This window comes from Ambystoma mexicanum, chromosome 12 (genome assembly GCF_040938575.1).
Source record: "Ambystoma mexicanum isolate Mex_15411 chromosome 12, UKY_AmexF1_1, whole genome shotgun sequence".
NCBI classification, from domain to species: domain Eukaryota; kingdom Metazoa; phylum Chordata; class Amphibia; order Caudata; family Ambystomatidae; genus Ambystoma; species Ambystoma mexicanum.
The window spans coordinates 13,731,566-13,755,707 of record NC_090936.1 but is presented as its reverse complement, the minus strand read 5'-3'; the positions used below and the strand labels follow the sequence as shown (position 1 = coordinate 13,755,707).

The 24,142-nt window shown below is 43.7% G+C and overlaps 1 protein-coding gene across 2 annotated transcripts in view; it reads left to right on the top strand.

Moving 5' to 3' along the window:
• Positions 1–24,142, top strand: part of SEMA3A (semaphorin 3A) — a 469,097-nt gene that overhangs the window by 349,120 nt on the left and 95,835 nt on the right. For both annotated transcript variants that reach the window (XM_069627820.1, XM_069627819.1), the window contains exons 7-10: positions 16,630–16,772; positions 20,356–20,470; positions 20,560–20,629; positions 22,454–22,598. In XM_069627820.1, coding sequence (XP_069483921.1) covers positions 16,630–16,772; positions 20,356–20,470; positions 20,560–20,629; positions 22,454–22,598 — 473 coding nt within the window. The remainder of the gene's footprint in view (positions 1–16,629; positions 16,773–20,355; positions 20,471–20,559; positions 20,630–22,453; positions 22,599–24,142) is intronic.

Sequence of the window (24,142 nt, the reverse complement as noted above, 5' to 3'; positions counted from 1 at the left end):
TGAAACATCAAGGATGTTGTTTTATAACAATATCTGCCCTGTATAGATGAGTTTGGTGGGCAACTCCTATTTCCAGAGCACGGCGTCCATAACAGAGAAGGCCGGTCACAGCTTGAGGCGCCAAACTCGTGTATCTCAATGGATGCTCTGGAACACCATCTTTATAGAGGAAACTACTGCCCCAGACAAAGTAAGGGTTTGCCCCTCTCGATTCTGTTTGTCTCCTCCACACCTGATTGGGCACCAGCGCAAGGCACGTAACAGAGAGCACGCACTTCACTACTGTTGTAGTTCTGGATTTTCCCATTATAGTCACCACCACAGGGGGCACACGCTGGTCTTGGAAGCAAGACCATGCAGTGGAACAGTTTCAAATCCCAGATCCACGCTTAGAAATGGAACTCAGGTTTGGTATTAGGCGTGTCATAAAAAAACGATTAAATAAATGAATAAATAAAAATACTACAAGTCCCAGAATGCAAAGTTAAATCCAAAACTGCACTAGCATTGGTTAAATGGCATGAGATACGTTGCTATGCATACATCCACACCACTCCAAGTTTAGTATTATTGACAACGAATGAAACTGCTTGTAATCATTATTCATCACAAATACCCGTATTAGTCTTATTCATAGAGCTAAAATAAATTGGAATAGTCACAAAAAACAAATATTTATGAATGAAAAATAGAAGACGTCATGTATATACACAGCAAGCTTTTCAAAAGGCATTTTACTTTGTGGCTCACTTTAGTGGTGTTTGAGCAGTTCTTTCTGGCATCTTGGATGGAATTCACCTGGCTATTTTCTAAGAAACGGATGTACTGATAATGTTAACTAGGTAATAACCAGGGATTTCTTGCTGCCCTTTCTGCAGTGTCCCAGACACTGTATATGCTTGCCGGTACGCAGGGGTGTTGCTAGGTCTGGAAAAGATCTGGGGCTACGCTAATGTCGGGACTATCGGGACTCGGGGCTAGCTAGCCTTTTGGTTGTAGCCCCTGAGCTCCTATCCGGGGCTTCACCCAAAAGACCCAGGGCTTAAGGCCCCACAGACCACTCTAGCAACGCCTCTGGCAGTACTCTTGAAAGCTCTAAAGGCAGTGTGCTCTCAGTGGAAGGGAAAGAGGGGGGAGGGTGCAAGAGGTGGGCTAAACCAAGTGGTGTTTCATGTTACTTATATTTTTTGCAACTTTTGTGGCGTGCGCAGCTGTGCTGGGGCTTCCCTTCTTGGCACATAAATTGCACAAAAAAAAGGTGCTGCACCCGGAGAGCCGCCAGTACGGATCAGTGACTTAAGCCCTTGATCTGTACCGCTTTACATCATGCACTGGCAAAGAGTCACCACACCTGCGGTAACATGGGTCATGCAGCATTCAAGAACCTGGACACATGTTTAAAAGGAACTCTTTTATTAAAATATCCCAACACTCATCAGGCAGTTTTTAAATAGTTGTAGTTTTCTCTCGCTAAGCGAATGGCTTTGGGAGCCTGACATGGCAGGTGCCAGGTTCCTGTCCCTACCTTCATTGTATTTACTATGTTCTCCTAGCAGGGTGGCTGGGAGGGCAGCTCAGGCTTCCATGTGATAATATTGCCCGGTAGTCGACTTTTATTTCTGAGGCCTAACGTTCTTTCTAAAGAGTCCAGGACGGTCATAATGATATATTATTACCTCCAATCCTAGAATATTTGGGGAAAGAGTTTGTCTGGAGGGTGCATTCCTAGGGAAATGTCACCACCTAGTGGCCATTTCCACAGCTACATTATCGCTGGATTCCCCGCTCAGTGGCAAGGCCTCGTTGGTGCTATGCGTTCAATACCCAGTCCAACGCTTCCAGGCTCAACTCTGGCATGAAGCAGGGTATACAAACCCAATTGTTTTTAATTGGAGCCCGTTAGCCTTTTCCGCAGGCATTGCTCCATAGTGCCAGTCAAGATTAGTGCTGCGAAGTTGGGATGAAGAGCTATGGCAGATATTTGGACTGGGCACATATCCGGGCAAATCCCTTAGTAGCGAGGACTGCACTGTCAGGCTTTAGTCATCTCATCTTGTTCCATGATGTGTGGTCATTAGCAGCGAGCGGCGGGTGGTGCTACTGTCACATGTCTAGGCATGTCTGATGAACCGCTTTCACTGGGATTGCATTGGGATTTCACTGGACTTCACTGGGCTAGTCTTTTCTTTGAAAAGTCATTGATTTTGAGTCTGCAAGGCGAACTAATCTGGTTATTGTGTCCCCCTTTGGGGGGGGTAAAAGTCAAAATTTATAGATCTACTGAAGGGTTTTCTTCACAAAGGGGCTTGCAACTATGATCACCTCCTAGGTCATGCTGAAAAGTGTGCATGCTCTCCAGGAGTGCAAACTCTCGGAGGGAGATGTATTAAAGTTCCTGCATCGGAAAGACCTGGAACCCCAACAATAAAGAGCAATTCAAATGTGATTTATTTTCAAGTGGCTGTAGGCTGACAGTTTATCTGAGCCATGTTGCATCATGAACGCGTCTGAAGGCTACGAGATGCAGAGGGCTGGATAATGCAAAATTGCAGTGTGTACATCAATGCACCTGTCGATCTGCATAATTAAGGCACTCAGTAGAAAAACCTGCCCAGCTTCTTATGTCCATATTACATATTGCTGTGCAAGGACGGGTCTTTACAATCACACTTCATGCAATATAGCATTATGTCCTGTCACGGTTTATTGAGAGGCCACCCTCAACACAGCAAGTTCCTTCCCTCCCCACTCAAGGTGTCACGCAACAAACTGTTTAAGGGATAATTTTATTCATATTATTCATTTTAAAATCCTTGGATCCGTCCCCCTGAGCTACCAATGAGCCAAGAACCAGTCCAGTGTACAGGAAATATATGTGTTTATTTGAATAAGATATTTAAAAAAATGCACAAACTACACCCGCCACCTTCTTTGTGGCTCACAATCAATTTCTTGTTACACAAAGAAATCACACAAATTAATTGGGAACAACACAAATCACAAGACGTTATCGCAATTTAAATTCAAGGAATAATTAGCGCTGTTCAGTGAACACACCCAGTTACAAATGTAGTGCCGTGCAGTTTTGATTTTCCTGCACTCTTAAAAGGCTAGCAGTTTAGGTTTAAACATTTGGGCAAATGCATACGGCAATTATTATTTCACCCACACTTTAGCTTTAAAATAAACAAAGGGTGACTTAGTTATTTGTTTTTGAGACCTCCCCGCGGGTTGGGGAATTCTGTCAGACAAATTACGATGATAGAAGAATTTTGGATTTCAGACCCCCCTCCACTGAAAGGCCGGTGTTGGGGAAGCTGGATAGCAACATTGGGATGGTGGGAGAATTTTGAATTTCAGTCCCCCGCTTCACTGATAGGCCTTGTTGGAGAAGGTTACATACAAAGATTAGACTGATTTAAAAACAAAGGTACCCCTCTTCCTTAAAGAAGTCTGGGTCAACAGGACAAAAACGATTACCCAATAAAATTATAGGCTATTGTTTTTCAGCGCAGACTGTGAAGTGATCTTTGTTAATTTCAAATGTCAACAAAAATCACCCTGTAGTCTTCTGCCATTGGAATTAATAAAATTAATATGTTCAATTAAATAGTCTAAGGACCTACACAGTCCCCTCCACCCAAACCCACCCCCCACCCCCAACCCCTACACCCACTATGAAGGGATTGGATTTAAGGCTGGCAGATTCCCTCAACTTTTGGTTCTAAAGGTTTCACTTCTACTTACATAGAAATCCTCTGTTTAAAAATCTGGGCAGCCAGCTGCAGGCCAGGGCCCTCTGGAAGGATAGGTTAGGAATCTGGTCACTCCTCTGCCCAGGATGGTCCCCCACTCTCCACCCTAGGGTCCAGTCAGCGTTATAGGCCTCCAAGCAACAGACAGCTCCAATAGACAGCTCCACCCAAATGCAATTTCTGCAATCTCTGCTGGTGTTCCCTTCTTGCTGTCAGATGGTGAGAGGTAGCAGCTCTTATGATGGTCATTTTAGCAGCTCCCTGGATGGTGATTTTAGCAGCTCTTCTGATGGTCATTTTAGCAGCTCTCCCCATTGTCATTTTAGTAGCTCTCCTGATGGTCATTTTAGTAGCTCTCCTGATGGTCATTTTACTAGCTCTCCTGATGGTCATTTTAGCAGCTCTTTGGATGGTCATTTTAGCAGCTCTTCTTTTCCTCATAGTGCATTCCACTTTATAAAGCAGCAATGACAACATCAAGGGAGTACCCTGCAAGAAATAGGATTGAGCAGTCACCCTTCGCTCTCCTCCCAACTCATGCCTCTCTCTACGGATTGGTTTAAGATTCTGGAAGATTCCCTTCACCAGTTTTCCAACTCTTAGATTGAGAATATTTTCAGATCAGCCATAAACCCATTTTAGAAGGCCATTACATTTCTCTGAGTCGTAGGTGGATGAATGTCATATCACCAAAATCGCCTGGAAATTACCTAAAAAGTGACACATAAATAAAGAAAATCTGACTTTTGGTTGCTGAGAAAAATGCCTACATGATAATAGTCCTTTTAAACAAAGGGCATCTTCATATGTGCAAATAAACGCTTCCCTTCCTCCACGTCATTTGCCACTCTAGGCCAGTGCTTTAATTAGTCTCTTTGAAGCTGGAGTTTCAGGTTATAAATAGTGAATACATTTGCTACACAGAGATCCCCCACTGTAGATAATGAGCCAGACTGGCCCTGTGATGTCACGAGGCCTGTCCTCTTATCTGGAGGGAACCACTATGTTGATCAAATTGCATCAATTCCTTGTATTTTTTTCAAGTTCAGATCATTTTAATTTTTGCTCCTGCTGTCACACCACCTCTCTACATTTCGTGGATGCACCAGCAAGGGCCATGTGCTTCTGTACAGAGCCAAGCCTTCAGGGACAACACCTTTCAGGCAGGCCACATTTTATTTCCATTGTAAACAGCTAGAATGCAAGCCATGCTGGCCCTGGGGAAATTCTTTGTCCACCCAAAAGCCAACAGGTTTGCCTTGGGCCTACAGAACATTTTTCATACAAAGCGGGCTTTTCTTTTCAGGTGTTGCCTGGTATTATCCATGCTGAACATATTATAAATATATTTTTGCACATATGCACCATGTTTGTTCCCTGACATTTTTATGTTAGATGGGGTACATTTTTCATATTTAAACTGCAAATACACATGCAAATCTGTTTTGGTGTTAGTGTTTAAAAATGCATTGTTTTCTTGCGAAAGGTACCTTTGAATTTCTTCTTGCTTTGTGAATTAAAATGCTGCTTTTCTTTGGTAATGCCAGGTAGGCCTTTTTCACTTGGACCTTCAGTTTGGGGCCTTTTATTACACCCCACACTCCATCAGCATCTGAAATATATCATTCTTCCAAAGTGAGGGACAGATGACGTCTGGGTATTGTAGTCACATTGAGATCTCATGTGATAAACAGTCCAGCAGGGATCCTCACTGGACTCCAAATCCCCTCTGTTTCTTACTACCCCTATGTGTGTGCAGCAGGGGACACCTGTGGTTTGCTCTGGCTTTCTGACAAAGCCTACAGTGATTGGCCTATAAAATTAACTTTCTAGGAGATCAATCCTGCTGACCTCCCTTAATCTATAATGGGAATGTCTCAGCAGGTGGCAAGACTTCTGTGATTTGAATTTGTCTTACCCTGGGCAAATATGGGACTGTCCCTCCACAGGCATGCAACGGTGCCCCAGAGGTTCCGCCATATGCCATGGCATGCAGCCATTTCTATCACATCACTCTCTGCCAAGAGCACAAAACCAAAAAGAAACAGGGGGACACTATGCTGTGTCTTTTTACCCTGCCTGCCCACTCAGTTGACTCAGTCTCCAGCTCTGTGTTTGCCTTACACTATAATCACTTCCCATGTGTCTCACCCTATTTCTCTTTACTTTTGTTGATTATAGCAATCATTAAAATGGTGATAGAAAATAGAAAAGTTGTAGTGACAAAAAAGCATAGACACCGAAGGATAATGCAGATGTTTGTGTGATAGAAGGGTGGCTACCGCCAAGAAGCAAGTACGCCCACACTGTGCGTTAAAATAAGTGGCAGATTGTATGTGTTTAAATGTACCAGCATCTCAACAAACGTTTGCAGAAAGCAATAACACATTGGAAGGCCCCAGCCACATTTTTACTGGGAATGAAAGAACCAATGTGATAAGAGATACAAACCATAAATAAAGACATTGTTAAAGTAAAGTAAATTACATTATCCATCGGTGGCCTTGGTGGTAATATCGGCATTTTCCCCATTTAATGGCCTCGATTGCTTTGTGAAAAATCTAATTTTTAGTGGATCATGCTATAATTTAATCTGAATTTGTATCTGGTAGTTTCACACCAGAGTATAATTAGACATTCTCAGAAATCCAAACTACTATTGTCTCTTTGAGCACAGATAACCTGGAAAGTAATAATTATTTCACAATTAAAACTTTTTTTTAATTACCCACCCTTTTAAGAGATGTTAGGATTTTTCAACAGCGCGTATGCGTCGTGCGAACCCTGTCAGGCTAGCGAGGGAGAAGTAATTGAGTGTCACGCTGAGGTTATGTTGATGTTGTAACTTGCAATGTTAATCATTATATGCAGTTGCCATGGAAATTCTAACATACTGTAGCTCTGCTATGAAGATTCAATGACAGTATACCCAATGTTTAATACAGGCATAAGCGATATGTATTAGTGTTCAGAAGTGTTTACTTGTAAGTTAGCCACAGAAGCACAATGTTGCAGCCCTTACTAACATAAATAAAGTCTTCAAGCTAATACCCCACCCTCCTTGGGTACCCACTGTTTTGAGTATCAAACAAACAGTTAATAATAGCAGCCTCCCATTTCTAAATATAGAATGTAAATGCTGTATTACTAGAATTGTTACCACAAACCACTCCCATTTGCACAGCCTCATGAAATAGTAGAGGGAGGGGGATTTGGGCTAAAGGGAAGAGAGCACAATTAAAGGTAGCTGTGCCTTTTTTGAAAAAATGTTTGCAGACCATAAGTACCATGAGCTCTGCCTGTGGGCTTGTCTCTTGGTGCTACCAAGGACTAGTGCAGTGTGCCCGCTAAGCTTAACACCCCCTAGTGGACAGGGCAAGCAGCATCTCACTGGGGGTGATCCCCCACCCCCTTAGATGACAGTAAATCCCCATAATGGGATTTAAGTCATCCTCCCTTATCTGAAGGTCGTTGTGTTGGCCCACTGGCATTTAAGCTGTATGATAACTTGAAACATCTTGTGTGACGGACTGGCATGGTTTCTGACCCTCTGTACTCACCTAGAATGAGGGAGTGGTGGATGATCACATCCATTAGCACGGGGAGGGTGTGACAGGCCCAGCTCCATGGCCCTGTCAAGGGGGGGAGGGGGAGGGAGCCCATCCCATTCCCACTGATACCTGGATGCAGGCAGACCCCCTTCCATCCCTCCTTACCTGCAGCGATGGCGGCCTTCAGAATAAACGCGGAGACCGGAAGACAGGGAGGGAGAGGGGCATCCCTTTCATGGGGTGCTGCCAAACTGCACAATACTGGTTGGCAATGGAACGCGGCTCGGACTGCCAACTGTCAGCTCGAGGCCGCCTAGAGACGCCACCCCTAACCCACCAGGGATTTTTGTTAACCCATCAGGGATTATATTTCATTAATGAGCAGGCCCCATGAGGCCTCAACCCACTACACCACCATGGATTTGGGCAATTATTATGTTTAAAATCTAAAGGTTTAAGGAGCAGTTTGGCGTCCTGGGGCCCCAGCAGGGTCCATGTTGGAAAAGGTTTGGGGCTCACCAGCCATTTAAAGCCCTGCCTTAGGCATCCCCTGTCATGCCCCTTAGAGCAAGGTAAGCTACTGGACAGGGTAAGTAGTCAATCTTGGGATGGGGTGGGGGTATTTAAGGAGGGTTGCTTCAGTGTGCTAGTGTCGGTTAGTTGGATGAGAACAGGAGGAGGTGGAGGATGTCTGAGAAACCAGTGAAGGCGAGAGCGTTTTGGGGTGCAGAGGATATTGTTAGGGCTCTGTGGAGTGTTTGTGTGAGGAGTGTGAATTGTAGGAGTAGTAGAGTGGGGTAGTAGTAGTGATGGAGGTAGCAGTGGTTGGGAGTAGAATGGGTTTGCAAAAGTGAGAGAGGTGTGCAGTGCACCATATCCCTATGGGTTTGCAATAGTGAGAGAGGTGTGCAGGGCACCATATCCCTAAGGGTTTGCAATAGAAAGATAGGTGTGCAGGGCACCATATCCCTAAGGGTTTGCAATAGTGAGAGAGGTGTGCAGTGCACCATATCCCTAAGGGTTTGCAATAGTGAGAGAGGTGTGCAGAGCACCATATCCCGAAGGGTTTGCAATAGTGAGAGAGGTGTGCAGTGCACCATATCCCTAAGGGTTTGCAATAGTGAGAAAGGTGTGCAGGGCACCATATCCCTAAGGGTTTGCAATAGAAAGATAGGTGTGCAGGGCACCATATCCCTAAGGGTTTGAAATAGTGAGAGAGGTGTGCAGTGCACCATATCCCTAAGGGTTTGCAATAGTGAGAGAGTTGTGCAGAGCACCATATCCCGAAGGGTTTGCAATAGTGAGAGAGGTGTGCAGTGCACCATATCCCTAAGGGTTTGCAATAGTGAGATAGGTGTGCAGGGCAACATCTCCCTAAGGGTTTGCAATAGTGAGAGATGTGTGCAGTGCACCATATCCCTTAGGGTTTGCAATAGTGAGAGAGGCAGGGACCATGTCCCTGAGTGACCTTTAAGGTAGTAGAGAGAGGTAGTGGTAGGAACAAAGTGTTAGTAGCAGGGAGAATGACAGTGAATGGGAGGATAGGAGCAGCTGTTGGTATAGAGTTGAACAGGGGTTAGGATTAGAAGAATCATAGGAGGTGAAGTAGAGTGAGAGGAAGGAGGGAAAAGGAATACAGAAGTGGAAGGATAGTTAAGAGCAGAAGTGTTGATAAGAATAGGATTGGGAAGGAAGTAAGAAAGAAGGGTGGTGGTAAAAAGCGGAGTGAGAGATTGAAAGAAAGGTCAGATTAGCAAAGGATCAGGAGTGAAAGGTTTTTAAAGGAGAATATGTGGTGTTGGATGAAAGAAGGCACTACCTCATATTTTCCCAACTACTAACAAACGATAGAAGAGGGAGGGTAAGAAGTTCCCTAGGGAGTCAGGTAGCCAGTGTCTTAGGGAGAACACCATTAGTGGTAGTAACAAAAGAGACAGGTAGGGGTTACCAATCAGTAGAAGGCTAACAGTCCGATAGGGACACCTGGGGCTGAGAGATAAATTCCACACCCAGGGAAGTCAAGAGAGGAGAGAGGACGGCCTTAGCACCAATAATCCCCAGTTCCATAGACCTCAGAGAATTGAGGAGAGAAGTGCCATTATGACAATTTATTTTAATAAACCCCCTTGAACTTTTACTCAAGAGTCTGTGTGGTTATTTATTTGTGGTGGGCCGCCTTGTCACAGAGAGTTAAAGAGTCAATCGGATCTGGAAAGGTGGAGAAGAGAAACCAGCTGAGCTGCAGACGCCTGGAGACTTCCTCCTGGAGGTGTGGCAGCGAAAAGGGAGCGAATGGCAGAAGTGGGGGACCCACCCGCACCGCGCCCATAGAATGCTCACAGCCACTGCCAGGTCAGGCCAGGAACTGGAAGTGACCAGCCAGAAGTGTATCGAAGAGTGACCGCCACCTGAGTATCAGACAACTGGCCTACTAAGAAGCCGGCTCCGGATGTCTTGCCGGAAGACAGCAGGAAGAAAGTAAAAGCACCACCAGATATGGAACACTGTGATGAAGCCCAAGAAGCATTGCAATGTATGCCAAAGCCGGTAAGGGAAACCATACCCCAAGGCAGGTTGAAAAAAATGAGACCCAACATCCCAAGGCGGGCTGAGGGAAACGAGACCCAAAGGCGAAGTGAGAGAAACCTGACCTCAAGGCGGGGTGAGAGAAATTAGACCCCAAGGGGGATGCGAGAAACAGGACCCCAATTTAAAGTGAGAGAAACCTGACCCCAAGGTGAGGGGAGATAAATGAGACCCCAAGGGGGATGCGGGAACCAAGATCCCAAGGCGGGCTGAGGGAAACGAGACCCCAATGCAACGTGAGAGAAACTTAACCCCAAGGCAGGGTGAGAGAAATGAGACCCCAAGGGGGATGCAAGAAACAAGATCCCAAGGCGGGCTGAGGGAAACAAGACCCCAATGCAACGTGAGAGAAACCTAACCCCAAGGCGGGCTGAGGGAAACGAGACCCCAATGCAACGTGAGAGAAACTTGACCCCAAGGCGGGTTGAGAGAAACCCGGCCCCAAGGCAAGGTGAGAGAAATGAGACCCCAAGGGGGATACAAGAAACAAGATCCCAAGGTGGGCTGAGGGAAACGAGACCCGAAGGCGAAGTGAGAGAAACCTGACCCCAAGGCGGGGTGAGATAAATGAGACCCCAAGGGGGATGCGGGAACCAAGATCCCAAGGCGGGCTGAGGGAAACAAGACCCCAATGCAACGTGAGAGAAACCTAACCCCAAGGCGGGCTGAGGGAAACGAGACCCCAATGCAACGTGAGAGAAACCTGACCCCAAGACGGGTTGAGAGAAACCCGGCCCCAAGGCAAGGTGAGAGAAATGAGACCCCAAGGGGGATACAAGAAACAAGATCCCAAGGTGGGCTGAGGGAAACGAGACCCGAAGGCAAAGTGAGAGAAACCTGACCCCAAGGCGGGGTGAAATAAATGAGACCCCAAGGGGGATGCGGGAACCAAGATCCCAAGGCGGGCTGAGGGAAACGATAACCCAATGCAACGAGAGATAAACTCAACCCCAAGGCGGGGTGAGAGAAATGAGACCCCAAGGGGGATGCGGGAACCAAGATCCCAAGGCGGGCTGAGGGAAACAAGACCCCAATGCAACGTGAGAGAAACCTAACCCCAAGGCGGGCTGAGGGAAACGAGACCCCAATGCAACGTGAGAGAAACCTGACCCCAAGGCAGGTTGAGAGAAACCCGGCCCCAAGGCAAGGTGAGAGAAATGAGACCCCAAGTGGGATACAAGAAACAAGATCCCAAGGTGGGCTGAGGGAAACGAGACCCGAAGGCGAAGTGAGAGAAACCTGACCCCAAGGCGGGGTGAGATAAATGAGACCCCAAGGGGGATGCGGGAACCAAGATCCCAAGGCGGGCTGAGGGAAACAAGACCCCAATGCAACGTGAGAGAAACCTAACCCCAAGGCGGGCTGAGGGAAACGAGACCCCAATGCAACGTGAGAGAAACCTGACCCCAAGGCGGGTTGAGAGAAACCCGGCCCCAAGGCAAGGTGAGAGAAATGAGACCCCAAGGGGGATACAAGAAACAAGATCCCAAGGTGGGCTGAGGGAAACGAGACCCGAAGGCGAAGTGAGAGAAACCTGACCCCAAGGCGGGGTGAAATAAATGAGACCACAAGGGGGATGCGGGAACCAAGATCCCAAGGCGGGCTGAGGGAAACGATAACCCAATGCAACGAGAGATAAACTCAACCCCAAGGCGGGGTGAGAGAAATGAGACCCCAAGGGGGATGCGGGAACCAAGATCCCAAGGCGGGCTGAGGGAAACGAGACCCCAATGCAACGTGAGAGAAACCTAACCCCAAGGCGGGCTGAGGGAAACGAGACCCCAATGCAACGTGAGAGAAACCTGACCCCAAGGCGGGTTGAGAGAAACCCGGCCCCAAGGCAAGGTGAGAGAAATGAGACCCCAAGGGGGATACAAGAAACAAGATCCAAAGGTGGGCTGAGGGAAACGAGACCCAAAGGCGAAGTGAGAGAAACCTGACCCCAAGGCAGGGTGAGAGAAATGAGACCCCAAGGGGAATGCGAGAAACAGGACCCCAAGTTAAAGTGAGAGAAAGCTGACCCCAAGGTGGGTGGAGATAAATGAAACCCGAAGGGGGATGCGGGAACCAAGAACCCAAGGCGGGCTGACGGAAACGAGACCCCAATGCAACGTGAGAGAAACCTGGCCCCAAAGCAGGGTGAGAGAAACCCGGCCCCAAGGCAGGGTGAGAGAAATGAGACACGGAGGCGGAATGAAGACCTGGAGCACAAAGGGAGCCCTCAGAGTCGGGACAGGAGCAAGGCGTCCCCAAGTGAGAAAAAGGACAGTAGATATTTTCTGTACTTTCTTGAACTGTGTCGAGGAGAGACAGACTGAAGAGACATTCATTGTACCTGCTTGGACTGTTCCTTGGGGGGAGGAGCCCCTATTGATCCAGAGACACCAGGGTGGGGGTCAGAAAACCAGCCACTGTTCTTTTACTTGGGCCAGGGCGCTAAGTGTGTCTTTGTTTCATTCATTTTATTTGTGCAGTGGTAGTGAGAGAAATGTGGGTTAGCATAGGGTACTGGACAGATGACCGTTCTGCTTTTATTAGACGTGCTGATAAGCACCCTTTCATGTTTTCCATTATAGAGCATGGTTGAGAAACGTAGGTATGGGACATCTTAGGCCATGTGATTTATAATAAAGAAACCATCAACCAAACTCCCACCCTGGCCGTCTCCTGACGCTGATCTGCCACACCGGGCAAAGAACCTTTGCTTCGCGAGCAGAACCATGTGTGGCTGTGAAGTTAGAATTCATTGGCAGATGGTAGTGGTTTGTCATTTGGGTGCAGGGGGCGCAGTGTTGTGTTTTTTAAAGTCTGGTGTAGGGATCATTGGCGTGCTGTGCGTGGGCTTCTTAGTTAGTATGCGTATCTTGTGATTAAGTTCAAGATGCCAGTGTTAGTTGTTATTGAACAACCAAGTAGTTACTGTAATGTGTTTGTCGGGTATTTCGGTGGTAGGTTGACAGTCTGTTGACATGGCTAGAGGCATATGTATATAAACACAAGCTATACTTTTTTGGTGAAAATACATAATTTTCAAATGTTGACCTATTAAATTAAGAGTCATAAACCGAGCAGGGTTAGTCATTATCAGGAGATAATGCCCACCACCTAAGCTTTCATGCAGTGCTAATATTAAAAGATTCAGGAAACTTTAACATGTATTGCTTGTACCTATACCTCTCTCACAATGAGGAATTGGCATTTGATGTTTGTTTTCATTGAGTAGTAGAGGTGTTGATTTAAAAAATGATATTTTGTTGACATTTTAGGGGTACAAATAATGCCCTATCTTTGTGTCAATATATTGATGATATTAAGCTTTTTGTTCTGAGGCTGTTATTACATTTTACCTTTTCATACTCTCAATTTGAGTCTATCCTTCTTTCATAAATAATAACTGGTTCCCACTGTCACCCTGGATTTACTAGGAATCAACCAACACTCCTTACCCAAAGGTATTGTTCTATAAGAACCAACATACCTCCACTACTCTTTCTACTGAGTGGTAGAAGCCCTCTTATGTATCAATAATTATTGATTATTTAACAAAACCAAATTGGCCATATTTCAATTAGTCTTCTTAAGTTTTTGTGTTATGGTTGTTTTTTCCTATATTGAAATTGTGTAATGTTCATAATCTAGAAAAAAGTCACACTGATGTTGCACACCTTGTTTAGTTATGTGTCAGCTAAGTTAAATTGATAATTTAATAATCTTGGAGTGTCGGGGAGAGTTAAACCACCCTGGCACAAGGCGGCAAGGCGGCAAGTCACAAGAGAGCAGAATAAAGAGTCCCAGAGTAATTAGGTCCCTTGTGTACCCTGCACACCACTGTACTGCAATGCAGTCACAATTCAATAGAATCTATGGTTTGTCTGATCATAACAGAAACCAAAGCAACACTTTTTTTTTTCAGAAAAGAATATTAAGTTATTTTAATCAAACAATATATAGAACAGCGTTCTACATGTTTTGGGATTCACCCTTTGTCAGGAGCAACATTATGTCATGATTCCAGTGCATTTCAATTTTCATGTTCTACAAGGTAAATTCTACAAATTAGGAGCAACAACCTGTCAACATATCAATTTCCTAAAATAAAAAATCAATCAAATTTCAAAGTATATAATCTATACCATCTCCCATGTTCAAGAGACATTGTGCACCTGGATTATGGAGTGAGTCAAAACTTGTTGTGTGTAGAATTCCTACGAAGAGAAACCCTCATCAAAGATGTATATCCCATGTGTTATCTGTCAATCTAGGACAAAGGGATTGTGAATGATACAACTCGATTAGGAGCTGAGCCCTGCAGCAAAGGTTGTATTGACACATGTAACTAATCTTTTCCACAGGCTATCACGTAATAGGACACCTTACCTCTAAAATTGGTATTAGTATACATGTGCTGAGATCTAACAATAATTCATCATGCTGTGGATCACAAATGGATCTTCAGTTCTATAAGTTTCTGGTCAAAACATCCACTGTTCCAGGGTATGCTGTAGGTTGTGTAGAATCACTTTCTAATATAATCACCCGTTCAGTGTACAAGCTCGCGGCTGTGGGTATATTAGAGAAGAATGAGGACTACATAGGTGTAAGTGTACTATCTAAAATAGAGTTAGGTTAAGGAGGACTAATGGGGAGATTTGGATAGAAAAGTACCAGAGGATCCACATTAAAGTTACTTTGTGAACCGCAGCGTTCCTGTCCCTCTCCTGGATGTATGCGATCATGCAAGCATACCAAAATGGCCATGTTCATTTACAACATGGTGCTTGATGTTATCACGCCATGGCGTGATGATGTCTCAATGTAAATAACAGTCTACACCCATGGACATGGTATGCTACGGTATTGTTTATATGTAAAGCGCCTCTCCACAAGGCAAGTGTTTCAAAGCACTCAAGGAGGGAGGGAGGGGATCACATAAGGAGGACGCCCACAGTCCAGGTGCATGCTGTTATCTCGGGATGATAGCTCAGGGGGCAATGTGCTTGCCTTGGAAGCAAGGCGACATGAAGCAACACAGGTTCGATCCCCGGGTCCGCGCTTAGAAACCTATGGGTATTAAGCATGTTATAAATAAACTATCATATCATATCATATATGTACCTGTTATATATGGAGTTTCAGAAGAATGTGTATTTATTCAAATATAGTTCCTTCTTACTGGTGTGGACACCAGGCGTTGAGTTGCACTCCTTGAAGCCAATAGTGTTCAACCCGATGAGTCAGAGTCCATTAGTTGAGGACAACCTCTTTATTATAAACATCAAATATTAAAACCATCAGGATGATGTTCCCAAAAAGTAAAGCCAAAAATGGGGCACAGCATGACGTGTTGCACGATTAACTTGTTGCTTGTTCACATGTGTGTATATATATATATATATATATATATATATATATATATATATATATATATATATATATATATATATATATATATATATATATATGCCCAAAAAGTGATATGCCCAAAAAGTGCTCTTCCTATGGAAACAGCAACTTAACCATAACTACACGTGTAATATATATGTTTGCTTTTCAGAGACTTTACACGCAATGCATAGCTAGTAAAGAGTGAGATTTTCATAGCTTCAGAATTATGTCCTCAATATATGCCTGTATTTGAAAAGTATCAGGAATAAAGCACATCATTATGCGTAGCTTCCAGAATCACATTTGTGAGGTGAAATTAGGGACTTGAATTGTTACCTATAGTCCTGTCTTCAAGAGGTTTTCCTAGAAAGTTGGCAATATCTCTTATTCACCTATTGAACAAGTTTGTACCCCATACCCATCTTCTATTAATAGAGTGAAATTGCAAGATGGGACAGAAGTGAGTTTCAAAGCAGCACTCAACAGTTTCCCAAACATTTCTCTTCATGAAACTTCATCAACATATGACATTGGGAAAACATGTACACTGCATGTCAGGAAAAGAAATGGAACCTTAGGTTGACGAGTAGAAAAAATGCTAATTCTTTGATTTCTGTACCCATCAGATTTGACTTTGAAAGACTTTATTTGTTTTAATGGAATGTTGAATGTAAAACAGACCAGGGCATTGGGTGGCAAGGATGTTTCATCAAGTCAAGATTTGGATTGTGAAAATGCCTCTCATCGCTAAATTCTACATTTTAGCAATGAGGCGAAGGGCTAAAGAAGAACCTTTTTGATGACAAATGTTGAGGGCACTTGGAACCATATGTTTTTGCTGGTAGATAAGTAAATTATTCCATATACAAGTTCTGCTAATCTGCGGGAGCTGTGCCTACATGTCAGGCAATCAGATCGTTAATGTATGAGTACATTATTTTTGATGACCTGAATAAAAAATTCAAACATGAACAAGATCGTTTTCAGGGATTATCCTACCAGCGCTATATCCCAGAAAATATTATTTGCATAGAGAAAAGCATCACATTTGAATGCATGTATGATCTCCTTGAATGCTAGAAAATATGGACTGGTATAAATAAACATGATTTAAAAAAATCCCTAAAAAACAATACAAAAAAATCCTTTTTGTTTTGCTTTTCCGTTTTCTGAACTCTTTGGTGAATGAAATAATTGGTGGAAAAATGTTTTAAAGTTTGTAATGTACTAAATGAAATAGAAACTAAATAAATAAACATGAATACAAACACCTTTGCAAGTGTGTGTTCTTAAAATATTGCTTCAGTTTACCATTTGTGAAGACAGTTTCTGAACTTTATTTTTTCTTTCAGATCCTAAATTTGTTAGTGCTCATTTAATCCCAGAGAGTGATAACCCAGAAGATGATAAAGTCTATTTCTTCTTCCGTGAGAACGCAATTGATGGGGAACATACGGGAAAGGCCACGCATGCTCGGATAGGACAAATGTGCAAGGTAACAGCTCATGAAATCTGAAAGCTAGGAAAATGGTGGATCGCTAGAGGGTTTCCGGTAATAAGTAACCAGGTGTCAGTTGCCAAGCAAGCAAGTAAAGTCCTTTGTATTTTGGGTAGATTAATTCTATTTCGACTAAACAAGGTGACTGCATATTCCATGATGTCATCATCCATCTTCTGCCTGATCGCAGTACCTTATATTTGAAATTCCACTGTATGGCAACTTTCTTTTTATACAACTTTAAAAAACAAATAATATACTTCTCAAAAGGCAAACATAGGGATTAAATGGTATAACCTGGACCTACATTTCTCCGAGCACCAGCTTCATAGTAAAACCACTACATAGCAGCTTGTCTACAGAACCTCACTCAAGCGAGCCCCAGATCCACCTATTTCAGAAATCTCCGTGCACCTTGGACTGGGAGAACATTTTGGTGACAGTATTGGTTGCCTTCAGACAGAAGAAGGATTGTGTCATTATAGCATCAAGCAAAACACCTACTTTCCAACCATTCTAACAAGTCAAAACGCAGCACTGAGAAAACAGACGGATTCGTAAGTATTGAGAGAGGCAGCAGGAACAAGGAAGTTGTGATACCAATGTATTAATGATCGGTCAACATCTCACCTAAAGTATTGTGTTTTGAAAGCCCCCTATCCTTGCAATGGAGACATAGGAGCGGCGTTGTAGAGGAGAACTTCAAAGGTAGTGTAGGTATGTTTGAGATGTTGAGACAATAGGAAATGCTTACATCTTTGTAGGTGAGAGACCTGATGCAAATGTTCAGATACCCTGGAGTCTGGCATACAGTAGGGCATTAGAGGAGGGGAGCTTGTTTCAGTGAAACCGATTCCTTTCAAATGTTTTCATGCAATCGGACATCCAAGGACGCAACTCAGCGGCAACGTGGGGAAGACTTTCACAGACATAGTGGCAAATGCATGCAAACAACTCCTTACTATGCAAGGAATGAGAGCAACGTGGTAACATCATTCAAAAAGATGTCCATGACACATGCGACGGGTATGTAAAATAGAAGAGCAAAGACACATCTGTACAGTAAATAACAGTCTACAGTTCTGCAATGAATAGATGGGTGCGCCAGACACAGCATATTTGTGACCATTGACAATGTGGCAATATTTTACTCCTGTGAAAATCAAGAGCTACTGACCAAACACTGAGTTCACTTTGATGTGTCGGTGCAGCTATACCGAAATCTCGTTCATCTAATCAAGCCGGATGGCAATTACATGACTCACTGGGGTTAATCCGGTTGTTACAGCCAAAATGACATCATCCTTGGCAGTCGCAGCTTAGACAACAAAAAATGCATGGACATTTGACACACCACACTGCCTGAGATGGTTGTTTGTAGTGCCGCTGCCTCCATTTTATTTTCTAATGGAGTGTTTTGCACTTCAAATATTTAAGTGTTTGTGTTGGTTTAAAGAGGTGTTGCATCCATCAACCAATATAATCTAGAAATTGAACAACACCTCACTCTCAACCAAGACTACATGTCAAAATTATGATTTTCTGAAAAAGGCTCCTTTGTTATTTGTAGCATTATTTTCTTTGCACCAGTGTTTAATAGTTCTCTTTCTGTCATCCCACAAATATGTGTTCTTGTTTATTGATGCAATATGCGTTGCTACAGCCACACATTGTTTGAGAGTTATGTAAACATAATTAGACATTTATGATCTCATTTGTTTGTGTGAGTCCTGGGCTAATGCGTTGAACCAATTATCGCTCTGTTGCAATTTGTGCCCATCGGAGTTTAATCCAAACAATGCTTTCAATCAAAGTAGAAACACAAAGTATGCAAAGTGTCTTTTCTCCTAAAAAAACGAACTTCTGCACCATGGGTGGAGGAGCTGGCAGTCAACCCTATTGGCAGCTTCGACAACATGATTTGCTTCCCCAGCATAAAGTGTCCATCTCCAAATCCATCGGTTTTTAGGGCGGACCGTCAAATAATTGATCCTGCCATCTGACTTCAATCGGTTGTGGTATTGTGGTGTTACTTCTCATGATTTGGCATGTATCCCTCGCTCCTCAGTTGCCCAACTGCCATTGAGTTCAATATCGTGCCAATGGTTCCGCATCTGTGCCCGTTGCCACTCCATGCCTCCACCCAAGTTAAGGTGACTGGGCTTCACTTGAAATGTGCCAGGACACTATCTACTCTCTCGCATATAACAAGAGGTGCAGGAAGCATGTTTGAGCAACTTATTAGCAAGCTTGCCCTTTTTAGCTCTTTCTTTCAGTATTACTTTTTCAAGTGTGGGTGTCGCCCCATTTGATTGGTCAGTCTGATCGCTTGACCGATTTCTCTTCCGGTTGAAGCACATTGTTGAAAGGATGGCACTGTCTAAGATTCCCATAACAACACACTATAAAATGTCAATGATGGCAGCATAGAGCTTACTTTTCCTTCCTTCTGAACATCTCTCAAGCGCCACATGAACAGTTCTTAATGGTTATTGATACCAAGTCCAAGGAGGTGGGTTTTCATCCGTTAGATGCAGTTGCGTTATGATTTTAACACACACACAATACAAGCAGAAAGGTACTGGTGCAGCCCTCCCATTTTACAATGAGAAAAGCAGCCATCTTTATCCTTTGCCATTCACACAGAATCTTCCATCCTTTACTGCATGCCGAGAACTCTGTATAAATTCAAACTGTCAGACATTTACTTCTTCATGCCTTTACTTCACCTGCATCTCCAAGGTGGCATTGGTTGTGTTTCCGGTTACCTAAATGTTAGGATTGGCGTCAAGGGGCAGAAAAGACAGGAAGGGTACAGGAGGTCTCCCCATGCTATGGAAAGTGAAAGCTAGTCAAAGTAAAGGTAGGGAGAAGTAAAAGTTTCAAAGTGAATGCAGAGAAAGTAGAGACCTACATCCACTGGCACCCCCCCCGCCCCCCATATGGTCTCTTAATACTTCCTCCTTCCAACTTTCCAGCCTGGACTTGTTGCGTCTTTAACTTTCAATAAGGCTCCCCATGAAACCTGATGCAGTCCGATGTTCTTCCCCTTAAGCCTGCTGAGAACAGGTGCACATATGTCTCAATCAGCGGCACTTACGCCTTTGCTGTTCCATTGGTGGTTGCAGATTTCCTGAGGGAGATCAAATACACTTTTAGAAAACGCTGATCTCTTTTTTCTTGTTTTTAAGACATTTGCATATGTGTCTGTGAAACAGACTTGAAGAGGCACATCAACGAAGGCTACAGCTGTCCTATAACTTCAAAATGGCCTCCTGCGTCCCTAGGAGGCACGGCTACTGATGGTCTGAGAATGGACTATCGAGCAAAGATACAGTGCGTGAAATGTTTCCATCCCGTCCCCCTAATACCAATTTCTACACAAAACAAGCAGTAGTGGTTGTGGCTTTGTCTTATGTTTAATAACTTCAATCTATGGTCTATTTACACCCTGCATCCAAATTTAGAATCAATCATTAGGAATCAACAATCCTGTATTGCTATGTAGTATTTGTTCCTGTAAAGAATGTCCCTCTTTCAATAAATTATTTATGTTCAAAGTTCATCTATTTCCTCATAGAATGACTTTGGTGGGCACAGGAGCCTGGTTAATAAATGGACGACGTTTCTCAAAGCACGCCTGATTTGTTCGGTACCGGGTCAAAACGGCATCGATACTCATTTTGACGAATTGCGTAAGTACGGACAATGTTCACATGTAACTAATGTTTTTTTTTAAATGTATTTAAAGCCATTTACTTACTTTCCTTTTCCTTGTTTGCAGAGGATGTGTTTTTGATGAATTCGAAAGATCCTAAAAACCCAGTTATCTATGGAGTATTTACGACTTCAAGGTATGACGACGGTAGTCTTACCACTCATTCTTAGGCCATTATTTGTTTTTAAATATGAAAATGTTTTTTTCTACAGATTGACTTTTAATACAATTGGTACTTGACACACGTACACAATCTACAGTAGTTTTTAATAACAATTTTGTAGTTGATGCCCTACAAAGGTACCAGGATTTTTTAACCTATAACTTAAATCATGATTTTCATCATTGTTTTGTTTGCATTATGACATCTACCTCCTTGTACCAAATGCTGTGGATGATGGCAAAATCATTTCCTCTGAATCCCCACCAATCATCCACAGTATGAGGACTTCCCACCCCAGTGCCGGAACACCATCTAGCAGGGCCGAATGTAGTTCCCATGTGAGCTTCTCACATAGGGGCAGGACATAATTTTGTGGCATGGGCCTGGTATTTGGATCCTATGGAACAGATTGGTTTTCACAGATTGTACCTTATTTTCCTATGCCACTGGAAAATGGGCACAATCCTTGGAACCCAAAGGTGTGATGGCGGCTGTCAAGCATGATCTCTGCCATCAATCGTTCAAATAGAATCATGTCTTTGGCTGAGGAACTTTTTAGAGATTTCAACTTAGTGAACCTCCGCTCCCTAATTTGTTTGTAATTCAAACCAGGTGTCGCATGGATGTGCAAAAGTAAACTTGCTTCACATGGGTTGGCATAACTGGGCCTGCATACAGAGTAGACACTTCACTTTGAGTCAGGACCTCTTCAGTGTTTAATCCCTCTTGTTCTGCTTCTCGTCTGTGGATCCGATGTGCCAATTTTTACAGTGGTCTCAGTGTCATTGCCAGACTAGACAGCACACCTCTCACAGATCACAACACTACTTACGACTAGTTATCTCTCTTGGGGTTTTCTTCTCCTGTTCTCTACGGTGTTCTGTTCCTTCTGTGTTTATCGCACACGCCAGATGTTTGCTTCGTCTCAGCGGAGGATCTCCTGGTCTCAGTCAGCTTCCACAGCATTGCTGATTTGAAACTCTGAGGTTTCACATCTCTCAGACAACAGCCCTTCTTCCCTTTTCATAACACATTGCTGTACCCTCCTCAGTGGAGGATTATAGTCATTGTACTCCACCAGTTGATCACTCTTCATTACTCGCCCCTTTTCCCTTGTTGCAGTATTGACGATTGTCGACTACTAAGCGATCAGTATTACTCAGTCTTCTTCTTCTTAGTAGTTTTACCATATATTTCTTCAGATTAAGTCTTGGGTTTTACGGGACAGTAACTAACAGTGGCTTGGTTTGAGAAGGTTTTCTGAAACCCTGATGTTAATGATAGTCCCAGAGAAACGGTTTTTGGGCATTCCTATGTGGTACGGGAGTCCTTGTCCCCAAGAGTGGAGTCTCTCGCTGTATGGTCCCCCTTGCTGCCTCCGCAAGGGGGAATATTGTGTAGCGGGCTCACCACCCTAACCTCATATGGAAGCACGCCCATGTAGGGACCGAATCTCGTGATTTGCCACTCCATATCATAGGCATTGGGTCCTTGCCATGCAAAGTAGGGATACTTTGTGAAACCCGACTTCGCCCAGTCATCCTTGTCCCAGAGTTTCATTGATTATCTGCCTGTGCACATGAGTAATTGAACAGAACACAATTCTAATGCTATGGCATTGTCAAAATACAACAGAAACTGTACGACGCAGTCACGTAAAACATGTCTGTTTATAGGTAAGCTGAAATTCAAGAGTACATGAGTTCAATTTACGAATGCAAATCGATAGATTGTGTAAATGAGATCATTTGATCACAGTTTCCAAAAACATAAATGTTTCTTTGTTCCTCACTCAAGTAACATCTTCAAGGGCTCTGCAGTCTGTATATATAGCCTGGCTGACGTGCGCAGAGTGTTCCTGGGTCCATATGCACACAGAGATGGTCCAAACTATCAATGGGTTCCCTACCAAGGAAGAGTGCCGTATCCACGACCCGGAACTGTAAGTATTGTAGATCACCCTGCTCAATGATTCTAAAACTGTTGCGACATAAACATGATGCTTTTTCATGTATGATCTACTTTTTCATGGGACTGAAGAACAGTGATACTGCTCAAGGCTAATCAGAAGGACATGTTCTACTAGCAAGCATGCATGCTGTATGGGCTAAATTAGGATGTTTTCATCTTTTTCTCATCATAATGTATAGTTTGTCTCTTATAAGTTGGATCTTGAAATGAAAACATAATCAAGCCAACAGCAGCAAACATGTGCTAAGAACTGAACTTAAGAGAATTAAATATGGACCCCTGTCTGTATTTTGGGACAAGTAGATGTGTAGGTCCCATCAGTTGAGAGGATACAGGTATATCAGAAGGACTCAAGAACCCCATCCATTAGGTTGCCACAGTTTTCATTACTTCTTTAATGACATAAATGAGTGAGGTCTGTTGTGTGGTATACATTTGGTGAATTGATCATTCATTCGTAAAATTATTTAAAGAATAAGAATATTATTCTTTAAAATTAATATATTAACAACAAACACATTATTACACTAATGAAAAAGTAAGGTTATACATGTGTAGTCAATCCCTCTCTCCCAATCTTCTGGAGCTGGAGGATTTTTCCTACTTGGATTTGTTCCACCAGTTGCTCCATCCATCCTCTGCTCTTGCTTTGGTTTCATTGTTCCCTTATACTGTACTTGCAGACTATCCTTCAGAAATGTCATTGTAGCGGCATTCCTCTCTTGCTCCCTTTCCCGACACGCCCGGTCCTACCCTCCCCGGGTGTGACTTAGGTATACCCTTTGCCATGCACAGTCTGGAACTGTTTTGGAGATGTGATGATTGCTAACTGGCGGAGCATACACTCAAGGGCATTCTTGGCAGAAGCTTGTTTGGAATGCCGACATATAAAGCTACTGACCGAGTGGGGCATTGCCCCTTTTTCTTTCTCAGTTACACCTCCAGGCCTTGCGGCAAGAGAGCTTCCAGTGGTGTGCACATCACTTCATTTGACATGCAGGAATCCACTAACTCCTGAGGTGGTCCAGCCTAGCAGGGGCATAATCCCTAATCGCCCAGGGGAGACCATCCAGCAAAGGGTTTATCCCAAAATGTCAGACAAAAAAGGTTGAATGCAAGGTTACTGTGCATTCGACCTGGTATAATGAATCGAAGCCTATAATACCTAAGAAGAGGAGTGGGGGTGTCCGCCACTCCTCTAGTTCAGTATAATGGGCTGCCGAGGTTGCGGGGGTGTCCCCCGCATACATTACATGGCCAGCAGGGGAACAAAACCAAAATCCCCAAAGCTCGAATTACAAAATGTGAACAAGTGGTCTTCATAATTTTGTAAGTCGAGTTTTAGGGATTCAGTTTTATTACATAGATCCCTGGCCAATCAGGTGTCCTGGAACATGATTGGAGTACTAAAGGAGGTGCCTGCGTGTTTTTGGTAGTACACTGGGTGTATGCCTTTTCATTACCACCAGCTCAGGTCATACCCCTACAGCTCCCTCCTAGGTTCCCAAAGAATTC